The sequence below is a fragment of the Microtus oregoni genome, unplaced genomic scaffold (genome assembly GCF_018167655.1).
Source record: "Microtus oregoni isolate MIOR12 unplaced genomic scaffold, Mior012 000064F_ref0000363, whole genome shotgun sequence".
Taxonomy (NCBI): Eukaryota; Metazoa; Chordata; class Mammalia; order Rodentia; family Cricetidae; genus Microtus; species Microtus oregoni.
The window spans coordinates 5,016,924-5,030,152 of NW_024543874.1; the positions used below are offsets into that span (position 1 = coordinate 5,016,924).

At 45.9% G+C, this 13,229-nt stretch overlaps 1 protein-coding gene across 1 annotated transcript in view; it reads right to left on the reverse strand.

Moving 5' to 3' along the window:
* Positions 1-6,410: 6,410 nt before the first annotated feature.
* Positions 6,411-13,229, reverse strand: part of Rheb (Ras homolog, mTORC1 binding) — a 42,796-nt gene continuing 35,977 nt past the window's right edge. The window contains exons 5-8 of the mRNA XM_041640506.1: positions 10,405-10,461; positions 10,261-10,308; positions 9,586-9,667; positions 6,411-6,918 (exon numbers count right to left, since the gene is read on the reverse strand). Coding sequence (XP_041496440.1) covers positions 6,826-6,918; positions 9,586-9,667; positions 10,261-10,308; positions 10,405-10,461 — 280 coding nt within the window. The 3' untranslated portion in view covers positions 6,411-6,825. The remainder of the gene's footprint in view (positions 6,919-9,585; positions 9,668-10,260; positions 10,309-10,404; positions 10,462-13,229) is intronic.

The window sequence follows — 13,229 nt, forward strand, 5'->3', positions numbered from 1 at the left end:
CCAGGAAGGAGGAGAACATGAAACACAGAGCCCAGTGCCAGTCAGCAGCTGCCACTGGAGAATTCAGGGTAGCGGCTGAGCCTCTGGCAGCTCCATTGGGCTCCGCTGCCCTGTCTCCAGCCTGCCAGTTAAAGAGACAAGCAGAGAGAAAGAAGACCCCGAGGAGACACAAAGGGTCCAGTGACTTCCCTGAGCCCAACTCTGGGTACAGATGTGTGGTTCAACAGGCTGAAATGGAGTCCTGGTCCAGTATGGTCCCGTCATTGTCCTCCTCTGGGCTCTCCACAGGTTGTTGGAACTGCTGATATCTCTTCTTGGGAGGTGAGTTCCTCCTCTGGGCTCTCAGGTTGTTGGAACTGTTGATATCTCTTCTTGGGAGGTGAGTTCCTCCTCCGGCTGTACCCAGCTCTCAGCCTTTCCGTTACCCAGGACGGGGCTTCTGGAGAATATTTTACTTAGGGGAAATCACTTGGCTGGTTTGGAACTCATTATCCTAGACCAGGTTAGCCTTGAACCCATGAATCTGCTTGCCTCTGTCTCTCTCTAGCTGGGATGAAAAGACTGGCTAGAAATGTTAATCATTTAAGGTTCACTGTTTCAAGTTTGGTATCGGAAGGAAAGTGTATAAAGTGTGTTTATCTCCTCTCTTTCCAGGGAGGTGGATCCACAGTTTCTGTGGCAAAATCAGGGTGCTGGGTAGTTGCAGATAACACATATGCAGGGATTCAGAGATGCAGAAAAGGAAATCCGGGTACCATGCCTTTCTCTAATAGTAGGCAATAGAGTACACACGGAACCACCAGATGGGCAAGAGGCTACAGATGCCATGTGTCAAGAATAACTCAGAGGAAATCCTTTTGAAATTTAAAGTAAAAAATTTTTTGAAAGATTTATTTTAAAACAAATTTAAAGAGAAAAAAGGTTTTCATTAAAAATCGAGGACTTATATTTAACTTCTTCAGGAGGATACTTTAATCCAGTTTAAGAGCAAGCCCAGCCCACCTGGGCTCAGACAAGGCTACAGTTCGCAGATGGGGACGCAAAGCAGAGCAGACTGCGCAGCTGGCAGCAAGGCTGCTCTTTACTCCCGGCTTAGCTCCAGGTGCTCGGGAGAGATAGGAGACTGGGCAGCTGTGACAGACACGCTCCTCCATGACCTAAGAGACGCGGACACGCTCCTCCAAAACCTAAGAGATGCGGACACATTCCTCCATGGCCTGAGAGATGTGGACATGCTCCTCCATGGCCTAAGAGATGTGGACATGCTCCTCCATAGCCTAAGAGATGCGGAAATGCTCCTCCATAACCTCAGAGATGCGGAAACGCTCCTCCATAGCCTAAGAGATGCGGACACATGCATGGGAAGGTAGCCAGTCAGCTGCTCTGGCCTCCATCTTAGGGTGGCCGGGTCGGGGGCTTGCCTCACCATCTAGGTCACATAGAAAGGCTGCAGACTGTGGTGCTGTCCTGCGGACTCTGCCAGTTCATAGGCAGTAGGACTGGAAAGACAAAGACACCAGGTAGCCCTTCCTTGCTGGAAAAGGCTCTTCCTGCCCAGGCCTTTGGGTAGCAGAAAGAGCTGTGTGAAAGGTCTTGCTTACTGAGACTGCAGCTTGAAATCTCTGCTATCTCTTGTGAAAGACCGTAAAAATCATAGAATACTCAGTGGGTCTAAGGCATTCACTGGCAAACCCGGTGACCAGGGCTTGATCCTCAGAAGCCTCACAGTGGAAGAGTGAGCTGAGTCTGGAAAGTTGCCCTCTGACCTCCACACACACAAGGTAAGTAACAATGTAACACAAAATTACAGTAAACACCAGGGGATCCGCGGTGTTCACTGACATGCTCCCAACTAGGCAGAAGGCTGAGTTTCAGGCCAGCCTCCAGATAAACCAACCTACCAACCAACCATACCTATGGGAGTTGACCAGACCTTCAGCACCTTCAGCCGACACCCCCTCCAGCAACTGCCTGCTCCCCTGATGATGTCATCACAGCTTGCCTAAGTTGGTGGTCCGTGGCTGGGACACCTTCTACTGCCATAGCAGCTGGGAACTAAGTTCTGAAGGCCAGCAGGCCACTTGACAAGTGAATAATGGCAGATTTGTGTTTCTGTTACTATGGCAGCCGAGTTTGGTGCCATTTGTGGCTGTGGAACTTGGGAGCAAGCTCTCATTTGCTGCAGGAAGTCTGTAGTCACCCATCATGCGTTACAAACTAGTGAGGACAGAATTCTGATGAGATCTCAGGGTGGACATCAATAGTCACCCATGAACTGACTTTATTTGTCAAAGCCTCTGAAAACATCCAAGCTTGCAGGCTTCTGATTGATACAGCCCTGGCAGTTTTATGGAGAAAGATCTGAGTCTAAAGGGGTTGCCCAAAGGCACATACCAGGTACAGGATTGGGGTACTCTGAGTCTTTCATAGTCCAGCTACTAAACTGAGGAGCATGGGTGCCGGGTTCAGCTGTGTTCAAACGTGGTATAGTGAAAGCAATGGGCTAAGCGGGCCTCCCTTCTGTACATAGGGAGGTTCCCTGAGCCCTGTGAGTCTTTCAGCCTGGCCCGTGTTCCGGTTAAGTCAGCCAAGCTGTCATCTTCCAGCAGGTTGTCAAAGTGGGAGACGGCAAGAACAGCGTTTTGCCTCATGTCAAACTTTTCCCTTGGGAGATGAAAAGGAGCTAAAGGCAGTTGCGGAATGTTCCGAGGAATGCTTTGGAAGGCTTTCAGCCTCAAAGGTGCAGAACAGAGTTGGCCTGCCACCAGCCTGCTCCTCTGGAAATGGCTTGGGTGGAGGCGCTCATTTCTCAGGCTCACATAAGCAGCAACAAGATACTCTGGGTCCCCCGTATGCATAGCTTCCAGATCACTGGACGGTGCTGCGTTCTGAGTCAGCATCACTCACAGTAGTGTGTACCACGCGTGAAGAAGCCTTTCCGTGTGAGGAGATAGGAGAGGGGCTGAAGGCCAAACACTGCTGCCACACAGTGAACAAACGGCAGGGCTTCTAACTGTAGCAGTTGGTGGAATTCCTAGACCCCCCGTGTAGGAGACAGGCCACAGAGAGGTGGGATGCATCACACAGGTGGGTCACCATAGGCCATGACTGGTCTCAGTACCCAATGAGAAGGCTGGCAAGAGCTGTTCCCAAAGTAACCTTCCTAGAACTCTGAAATGGATGAAATGTCTCCCAGGCATGTACAGAGCATTAATAAAGCTGGTAAAACACTGAACACAGCCCCCACCCCACCCCCCCGCTCGCCCCGGGGTCTGAGCTAACAAGACTCCCCTTAAGACGTGACGGGTCCTGCTCTGCTTCAGGCTGAGACGAAGGCCCACTAGACAACCTACACACAGATCCAAGCACATCTGTAAAGTGGGAGACAGAGGTAGAAGGGGCGGAAGAGACAGCTCAGCAGGTAAGAACATATAATATGTTTGCAAGGTCACAAGTTTGACTCCTGGTTCTGGGACAGACATTAGTGATGGGTTAGCTTAGGGCTGTAGAAGCAGGTTAGTCTGCATTTGGCATAATTACTGATGAAGGATCTTGAGTGGTGGAGGAAGTTTGTTTCCTCCCTCCGTGACGACACCAGCTGTGCCGTAAGTTGGAGGGTGTGCGAAGGCAGATCTGGATGGGATGAGATGAAGAGGGAAGAACACAGGCGGCCGTTACTGTGGTGGGCTGGGTGGGAAGAACCGGAAATAGAGGCTGGAAAACTTGCTAGTTGAGTACCTGTGATAATCATCACTTCCTAAAACCCTAGAGGCAGACATTTTTGAGAAAAGTCAGTAATTACATGTTAGATTGCTGGGTATGGTGACGCACACCTGCAGTACCAGCACTCAGAGACTGTGGTATGATGTCTGAGTTCGAGACCAGACAGGGCTGCATAGCAATATACCAAAAAAAAGGAAAACAACAAAAACTCCACTAGAAATGGAGAAAAATCCAAGTAGATAAACCTGGAGCACAGGGATGAGAGGTGGGGACAGAAAACTCATCAGGCCCAAGATTTTTTTTTGTAAACAGGGTCTTCTCCTCCTTTTTGGAACTATATAGTCCTGGCTGGCCTCAGGCCTCAGTTAAAACTATAAACAAGGAATAGTAAGGCAAAGGGGGGTGGCAGGAAAGGCCCAGGGAGAGGCTTAACAGGACAGCCAACAAGACCAGTGGACAAAAAGTCAATGGAGGACACCAGGAAACGGCACCATGGACCAAACAGATTCAAACACAGCAGCCAAATGCGTGCCATGTGACCATGAGGCCAGAAAGACAGCAGAAAACACGGGCAGTCTGGGGGCTCTGAGGCGGTAAGCATCTTTTAGGGAAGCATATGCAAGGAGCTGGAGAAGAGATGTCAGAACAGGGAGGGTGCAGCAGATGGCTGCTTTAGCAGAATTCCCTCATGCATATCTTATCTTGTTATGTGACTTTACTTGTATTTTGAAATTCAATTTTAAGCTGTAAAATATTTTTAAACACAAACCTAGTTTTACATTTGTGCTTCCTGTAGCTTAATGAATCTAAGATTATTTTCATGTGCCATCAAGATAAACATTACCTTTGGTGACACCACATCCAGCTCCCCGGGACTTTAGCTGGAGTGGTGGGCAGCAAGCCCAGGAAGCCTCATGTCTGTCTCCCCAGCAATGATTACTGTGGGGTTTTGGCTTTTGTTTACTGATCTTTGGTCCTCATGTTTGCTTAAGTATTTTACCAACTAAGGCATCTCTCTAGCTCCTGCAAGACATCTCATTTCTAACAGTATTTACTGGCGACAATGGTAAACAAAGAGGGAACCCATCAGCTCTCACACCTTGAGCAGAGCCCACAGACCTGGCTACCACTCTCCAGGAGATAAGTATTTCATTAAATTGGCTGTAGCATTTGCTTGGTACTGGACATGGTCCTGGGACACTTTACCTGGTAAGGGGCTCCATTTACAAAGCAAGCTCATTTCTCTGCAAAGACTTAGGGCCAACTGTGGGGAAGGGGAGAGAAGGCACGTAAGACAGGAGGAGCTCTGTGCAATGCTGTCCTCCGGGCATGGCCACTGCATCCAGACACTCAGTGCACTCTAGTTACCAACAGAACCTCAAGGCAACAAGATTAGCTAACATTCCAACAGGCAGCAATAACTGGATCAGGAGAGACCATGATGTAAGAGGGATGTGTTGGGAGCTCTAGGGTGAAGCGAGAAAAAGAGTTGGGTGTGGATAAAATCAAGAAACACTGTATAAGCCGGGCAGTGGTGGCCCACGCCTTTAATCCCAGCACTGGGGAGGCAGAGGCAGGCGGATCTCTGCTAGTTCGAGGCCAGCCTGGTCTACAAGAGCTAGTTCCAGGACAGGCACCAAAAACTACAGAGAAACCCTGTCTCGAAAATAAAAAAAAAAAAAAAGAAAAAAAAAGAAACACTGTATATAAGTATAAAATTGCCAAGGAATTAAAAAAAAAATAAGCACACCCAGTTCTGACCCACCGACTAGGTGGAAATGGGCATGCTATTAGAATTCCAAGAATCCCCTTCTTCAAGCTTCATCCTCACAGGGCGGGAGGATGAGGCCGACAGAGCCCATATGTAGGCACCTGCTAAGTGCCCCATCATTTAAACAGACAGGTGTGCTGGAATGACAGTAGGCATATTTTTTCTTTTTTTTTTTTGTTTGATTTTTGTTTTTTGAGACAGGGTTTTTCTCTGTGTAGCCCTAGCTGTCCTGGAATTTGCTTTGTAGACCAGACTTGCCTCTGTCTCCTGAGTGCTGGGATTAAAGGTGTGTGCCACCATCACCCAGTTTAGGCATGTTTTCTAAATCCTGCCCTGTCCAATGGGACACCAAGCTAAGCACTAGAATTGGTGAAATGTGTCTTCAACAATTAGGAAGACAGAGCATAGACAATGCTGTCAAGTAATGGTCAGTCCTCCCTGCCATCAGCTCCTGACAGTTTAGAATCTGCATGTAAAAGGACAGAGCAGACACCATTGAAGAACAATTCTGCTCAGACTCCCAGGCCACTCAGCCTCTCTGGTCTGCTAGAATTCATCCCTAGCATCTACTGGAATACAAGTGTAGCCCTTGGTTGCTAGCCTGCTAGCCGAAGGTCACACAATCAGCAGGTACCCACCCTAGTAGCCTCATCCTCCTTGAGTTCTTGAGTTCAGAGCCTCCTGAGTGCCAGGAGAGAAACTCCCAGAGTGATTTTTGTTGTTGTTGTTGTTGTTTTGTTTTTCCATGTAGCTCTGGTTAGTCTGTAACTCCCTATGAAGACCAGGCTGGCTTTGAACTCAAGAGACTAACCTACCCCTGACTCCTGAGTACATGAACTAAAGGTGTGTTCCATCCCACCCCATCCCACCTCACCATGGTTTCTGCTTTAAAAGCCACATCATGTAGCACAAAGGATTAAGGTTTGTAGCTATTTTATTTACAAGTATACATTTAACACAATGAAATAAACACTGATATATTGAAGTCTAGTTAATAGTAGTGTAACATGTCTATCATTTTGATGATTACATTATTTTAAACAACAAACTACACTGAAAAATTAATGCCGATAAAATTCTTGGTCATAATATTAAGAAATACAATATATAAATTGAAAATATGATTGTTTAAAATTTGAAAATGGAAGTGAACTCATTTGGACAGAGTCAGACGTTAACATAATCTGAAAGGGAAGGACCTCTGACCCAAATGACATCTTTCAGGTTAACAGAAGAAAACAGAAGCATAGTTTTATCTTCAAGGATGACGGGCAGTTTGCTTCTTCAGGTGGAATAAATTCCCAGTGTCCTCGGGTTCTGTAGCACAATCGTCACATCACCGAGCATGAAGATTTTCCTTGTGAAGCTGCCCCATCAATCTTCTCTGCTTCCAAAATTATCCTTTTAAAAACATCAACAGCAGTCTGAAGAGAAGGCAAAAACAACGACAGGCTTAGTTCTCAGTGGATTCTGATAGTTGCTGTTCATGACTGACAGGCAGTCACTGACCTGTCCTCAGGTCCATATGGAGGTCCACATAGAAGCTGAGGGTTCGCAAAGCCCTACAACCCCAAGGCCTTCTTTACAGCAACTAGCACCACCTTCCACTCTGCTCTACCCTGGCTTCATTTTCCCTTGTAGATGCCTCTGCAGCTCCTCCCAAGGGGTCATTTTCTTCTTGCCCTTCCTGCTCCTGCAGTTCCACCCTTCTCTCGGTCCCCCAAACTCCCAGCCTTGCCTCTTTTCTCAGCCCACACCCCCTGGGCTCTTCTACAGCTGCCTGCAAAGCCCTCAACCACCCATGTCTATTCCTCCTTGCATCACGCCACCCATTACAAACCTGTCCAGCCGAGTTCCCCATCTTCTGTAGTGACTGTCACCCCAATCTTGTTCTGAAGTCAAACTCTGTTTTATGTGTCCCACCACCCTAACCTCCTAGCTCAGAGTCTACAATGCACAATCCTGCAGACCTGGTGTCTTATCCTTTGATATGCTTCCTGTCCTGCGGCTAACCACTTCTGTTCTATTCTCTGGGTTAGCATTGGCCCTGTTGTACTGAACCCCTTTACTTAGTGTCCATTAGCATGTCAACACTGCTCAGCCATGGGGAACATGTGGGATGAGGAGGCAGGAACACAGACTGGACACCTTTGATCCTGTATCAGGTGACCTAGCTACAGTCCCTCAGCTTATCTCACCAGAGAGGACTTTGAGCCTTGGCCCTCTCCCATCTTTCCTCCCTGACCCTGGCTGATGGCTAATCCCCTTGCTCTGTAATTCCCTGGGAAACAGAAGCTGCTTACACAAGAGAACACCATTCTCCACCACACCTACTCACACCTTCTGCTTCGATCCTGCTCAGTGATTAAGTTTGTGCATCTGACTGTTCAAGTCAATCCCAGAGGGTCATCTCTCTTGAAAATGTAAGAACGCAATGCTGAGGAAAAGGGCCATGCTCTGGATGGGTCTGAAACTGGTTCTACTGCCTATGCCATAAATTATATAGTGACCTCAAGTTCTTTAACTTCTTTGGATTTTCACACCCCCACCCATTTATTCAGACAGCATTTCTCTGTGTAAAAGTCCTGGCTGTCCTGGAACTTGCTTTATAGACCAAGCTGGCCTCGAACTCACCGAGATATGCCTGCCTCTGCCTCCCAAGTGCTGAGATTAAAGGCGTGCACCACTGCTGCCGCCACCCGGATAATTTTCCCTTTTTTAAAATGAGAGTTCAACAGATAATTCTGAGGACAGAGTAGGCAAGCAGTAAATACTTAATTCAAATAAAACTGCAGGCATCATTAGTGACTAATCTCTACTCCTGCTATCTGGATTTCACTGTTCCACAACTGAGCTGATTCAGACAGACTCAACACTGACATCTGAACACAGAAATGATCAGATCCAATAGGAGGGCATAAAGGTTAAATGAGCCCATCTCAGAGCTCAATGAATTAAGGGTTGAGCGAGAAGACCAACTATTCAATTTAGTTGGATGCATCAAGGAGGGGCACAGGAGGAATAAAACCTGAGTAGACCTCAAGACTAAGGAACTTCCTCCTTGGAGAGAAGAGCAGGGCAGAAAGCGCCCAGGCTGACTCTTGCCTCCCTAGCCTTGGCAACAATTATGCCCCCCACCCGGTCTGGGTTTCCTCAGAATGGTAATGCCTACTCATCTTAGTGGTGGATCAAACAAGACGTGATAAAATGCAAACACTATGAACTCCCAGAGAACGCAAGGAGACAATGGAGACAAGACACTGTGGGGTGACTGGAAAGCACAGCACAGGCTGCCACATGCTAAGGCCTGCACTAGAGGAGGCTGGCACACGTGGTTTGCAGCTGGAAGATCAGGAAGAAGAGGGAGAGAAGGAGGCAGCAATACAGGAGGGACACCCTAGGTCTGGGAAAGGGTCAAGTTTACACTGCAGCAAGGACTAGAAGCAGCAGCAGATCTGTGATGCCTTCTAGCGCAGAATGACACTCCCTTCATGGGATAGCTGCAGGGCTGAAACTATCTCCAGGACTCTTCATAATTTGTGATTACAATAATCACACACCTGACTCGCTTTCTACTGAAAAGGGACATACTTACACAGTTAAGCCTTGTGTGTACCTTTTTTTTCTGTTCCAGTCTATGGACATAGCCACAGTAGCAATAATACACTATGTCCTTCTCTGTAGAATGGTTTAACCATTTTAGGCCTACTACAAGCAGAATATTTACCAAACTTAAAAATATCAATATCTTTCTAAAACATCCCAAAGTTGGTGTAATAAATGGCAGAAAGCTAAAAATTAAATAAACAAGATTAAAAACGACAGGTAAAGGCCAGAGAGATGGCTCAGTGGTTAATAGCACTGGCTGCTTTTCCTGAGGACCAGGGTTCAATTTCTAGCACCCACATGGTGGCTCACAACCATCTGAAATGAGATCTGGTGCCCTCTTCTGGCCTGCAGGCAGACATACAGGCAGAACACTATGCTAAAAAATGAAACAAAACACAGAAACTGGCAGGTAAAATTCCAACTGGAGGAATGTATGCTTGTAACTAATGAGGCTGACACAATTAATTTTACAAATGATATACCTGATTTTCTTTAGCAGAAGATTCCAAAAATGCTGCATTCCAAGATTCTGCCAAAGCTTTTCCTTCTTCATAACTGATCACTCTAAAGGGAAAAGAAAACTCTGAATCTTTGACAGTTAAAACAGCTACGATGAATTTATCGATTAGGCCCCCATTTTGGTCCACTTTGTTATGAAGCAGAACCATGTGCTTTCCAGCATCAGGAAGCAATGCAGGAATACTTACTGGGAACAGAATGGACAAGTCTCGAGGGTCATCTATGTGACAAAGAGCTTCAGGGATGTGACTGTTTTCTATGACTGCAGTATCAACCACCACAGCTATGCCACAGTGAGGCGTTAGGTAACTCAGGGCCCAGGAATATCCCATCGGGCCACAGTTCACCAGCCCAGGCTACTCTAGGCTCCTCCCAATGCTCTGCCACTGGGCTCCCCGGACATGGTGTCCCTGCTCACGATCATCACTGTGATCACAAGCAGTACTCAAAGGTCTGTGTGAAAACTGAGTAATATCTGTCTTGGTAACTAACCCCGAGAGTTTCCCAGTTTGCTCCTAGTTCTACACAAGTGCGGCATTGCATTGCATACTGCCTCTACTGTACATAGTTTGCCATAAGAAGAGAATTTAAAATGGTATTTTGGTGACTAAATCTCCTTGGACTTAAGAGCTACATACCTTTCCATATGCAGGTCTTTCTTATTGCCAACCAGCATAATAGGTATCCTGTTAGGAGACAAAAGCAGAGGTATGTCAGATCCGGCCTTTCCAGCACAGGAGATGCTAATACACACTTCTGGAGAAGAGAGATGGGCTACTTACTGCACTTTCCCCACCATATCCAACAACTTGCCGTGGATAACTTTAATTACTTCAAAACTACAAAACAAAAAGCATGGGAGCAGATGTCATTTTATTTATTTTTTTAAATATTTATTTTATTTATTTATTATGTATACAATATTCTGTCTGTGTGTATGTCTGCAGGCCAGAAGAGGGCACCAGACCTCTTTACAGATGGTTGTGAGCCACCATGTGGTTGCTGGGAATTGAACTCAGGACCTTTGGAAGAGCAGGCAATGCTCTTAACCACTGAGCCATCTCTCCAGCCCCAGAAGTCATTTTAATGTAGAAATTTAAAAACTTACATTTGTAGTGGGGGAAACTATACCACAGATTTTTAACTTGAGCCAACACAAAGAATTATCAACTCTTTTCACATATGACACTCAGTAATCCTTATTTAGACTACTAAAGGTAAGACGGGTTCATGCCGTTTAAGTCTAGCACTGAGTTGACAAGTCACAAGGACACGGACCTTATCTTCAAACTCTATTAATTAAACAGAAACCTGTAGAACTTTTCTGAGGTAGTGTTCCCTAGTGATCAGCCCCGTTCCCTTTCCTTTCTTGTTTCTGAGGTAGTCTTGATGTATAGCCCCAGCTGGCTTGGGATTTGGCAAGTTCTGCCTGCCCCTGCCTCCCCAGTACTGGGATTAAAGGCATATGACCTCCTCGGCCCCTTATATGCACCATCATTAACTGGGGGATGTGCTGAAGATTCTCAAGCATGTCACAATGATCAACTTCAAATCTACAACAGTGGGATCATTCACACCTCTGACCACTGGCTAATGGACACAAGCCATTGCCACCCTCACTCAGAAAACCTGGTGTGAGCGAGCATTAGCCAACACATGTAGCATTACTTTTGAAGCTGCCCAGAACCTAACAGTCTTCCACTCCTCTCTGTGGTCCCTTGGCCCAGCTCTGTGCTTCTTCCTATGGCTGGCTTCCACCTAGATGACTCCCAAGCCCTTACTTGGCTTCCTTTCCTCCTGCTCTCCCTTTTCCACTCTGCTGGGCCTCCAGCACTGCCAGAACATCCCAATGAAATGTCCTCTCCCTTGAGATCCTTGACCATGCTGCTCCCTTACTTATTTCCATACCTTTACTCTATGGCTCTTTCTCTTAGATTTATTTTTAAGTTATATACATACATACATACATACATATATACACCCACACACACACACATATGTGTGTGTGTGGAGTGTCTGTGTGTGGGTGTCTGCATAATCTAGAACAGAGTACTGGAACCCCAGGAGCTGGAGTTACAGGCCCAATGTGGGTGTTGGGAACTGTGCTTTGCAAGAGCAGTGCATGCTCTCTAGCCTTCAATAGCTCTTCTTAGACTTGTTTGCCTACATAAATCTACAAACTTCCACAGCTCTCATCCCCTTCTTCGATTTTTCCATCACAGTACCATTGTCAGGGGCAGACATAAGAAATTCCAAGTTGGCTCAAGCTTTGAACAAACACTGCTGAACATATCACACATACTGTTACTGATGAAAATTAAACTTTACCCCATTGAAGCTCACCAACAGGACAGGGCACCCCCATTTCTACAGGGTGTACTTTGGAGCCATAGTTCCCTTAGCTTTGTTGCATTTGCCTACACTGAATGAGGAGATATAGGCTGGGACTGGGTGGGAACCAGCTTCCTCTCCATAACTATACCTTCATGGTACCTCCTGGTGAGAGCTGGTCTTAGTGACTGCTTAACAATGACCTGAACAAAAAAAAAAAAAAAAAAAAAAACAATGACCTAAACAATGGTACTGGGTGCCAAGTAGCTTAGGGCCTAGCAGTCTTTATTTCCATCTTGCCACAGATTCTGGTTCATTTTGTGATGTGTCCTATGTTGTCAGAAGAAATAAATGAAAACCCAAAGCTTCCATTCTCTCCCCAATCTGTATTCTAGCAACTGAGAACAAAAGGTATTTTGCTTTATGCCCTTACAAGAAACAATCCTGCAAACTTCATGATATGAAGATATAATATAAGACTTCTGCTTTACTTCCCAAAATAATGGTTATGATTTATAGGTAAACAGACATGGGTGGGTGGGGGGTCTGCTCATGTGGTGGATGTTCATTCTTGTAAGCCCAGCATTTGGGAAGATGAGTCAGGGAGAACTGCTTCATACAGAATGAGATTCTGTATGGAAACAACAGAGATGGGGCTGGAGAGATAGCTCAGCACATTAAGAACATTTACTGTTCAGGTAGAGAACCTGGTTTCCGAGCACCTACACAACAGCAAACAACAGCCTGTAATTCCAGTCCAGGAGTCCAACACTCTTTGCTGAACTCTATGGGCATTGCACACATGTGAGGCACACACACACACACACACACACAAGCACACACATAAAATAAATGTCTTAAAAACTTATAGTTGTGGTTAATAAATTGGCTTTTAAAAAAACCTACAGAGCTAGTTCTAGGACAGCCAAGGGTATGCAGAGAAACTCTGAATTGAAAAACCACTTTCTGTTCTTGCTTTGCATGAAGTCATGGTCTTCTCAAATAGATATGATCTTTGAAGAACAAGTTTCCATATTTTTATTTTTTAAAATAAAATTGTGTGGAGTGCAAAGCACAATTTTTGGGAGTTAGTTCTCTTCTACCATGGGCTCATGGAACCAAACGTGCGTCCCTTAAGCTTGTGCAGTAAGTACTTCCATCTAAGCCACCTTGCCAACCCAAATTTCCTTATTTTTAAAATTAGTTCAAGGCAATAAATATAATTTCAAATGCTGTTTCTAACTGAAATATCATCCACCTGATACACATAATGCCA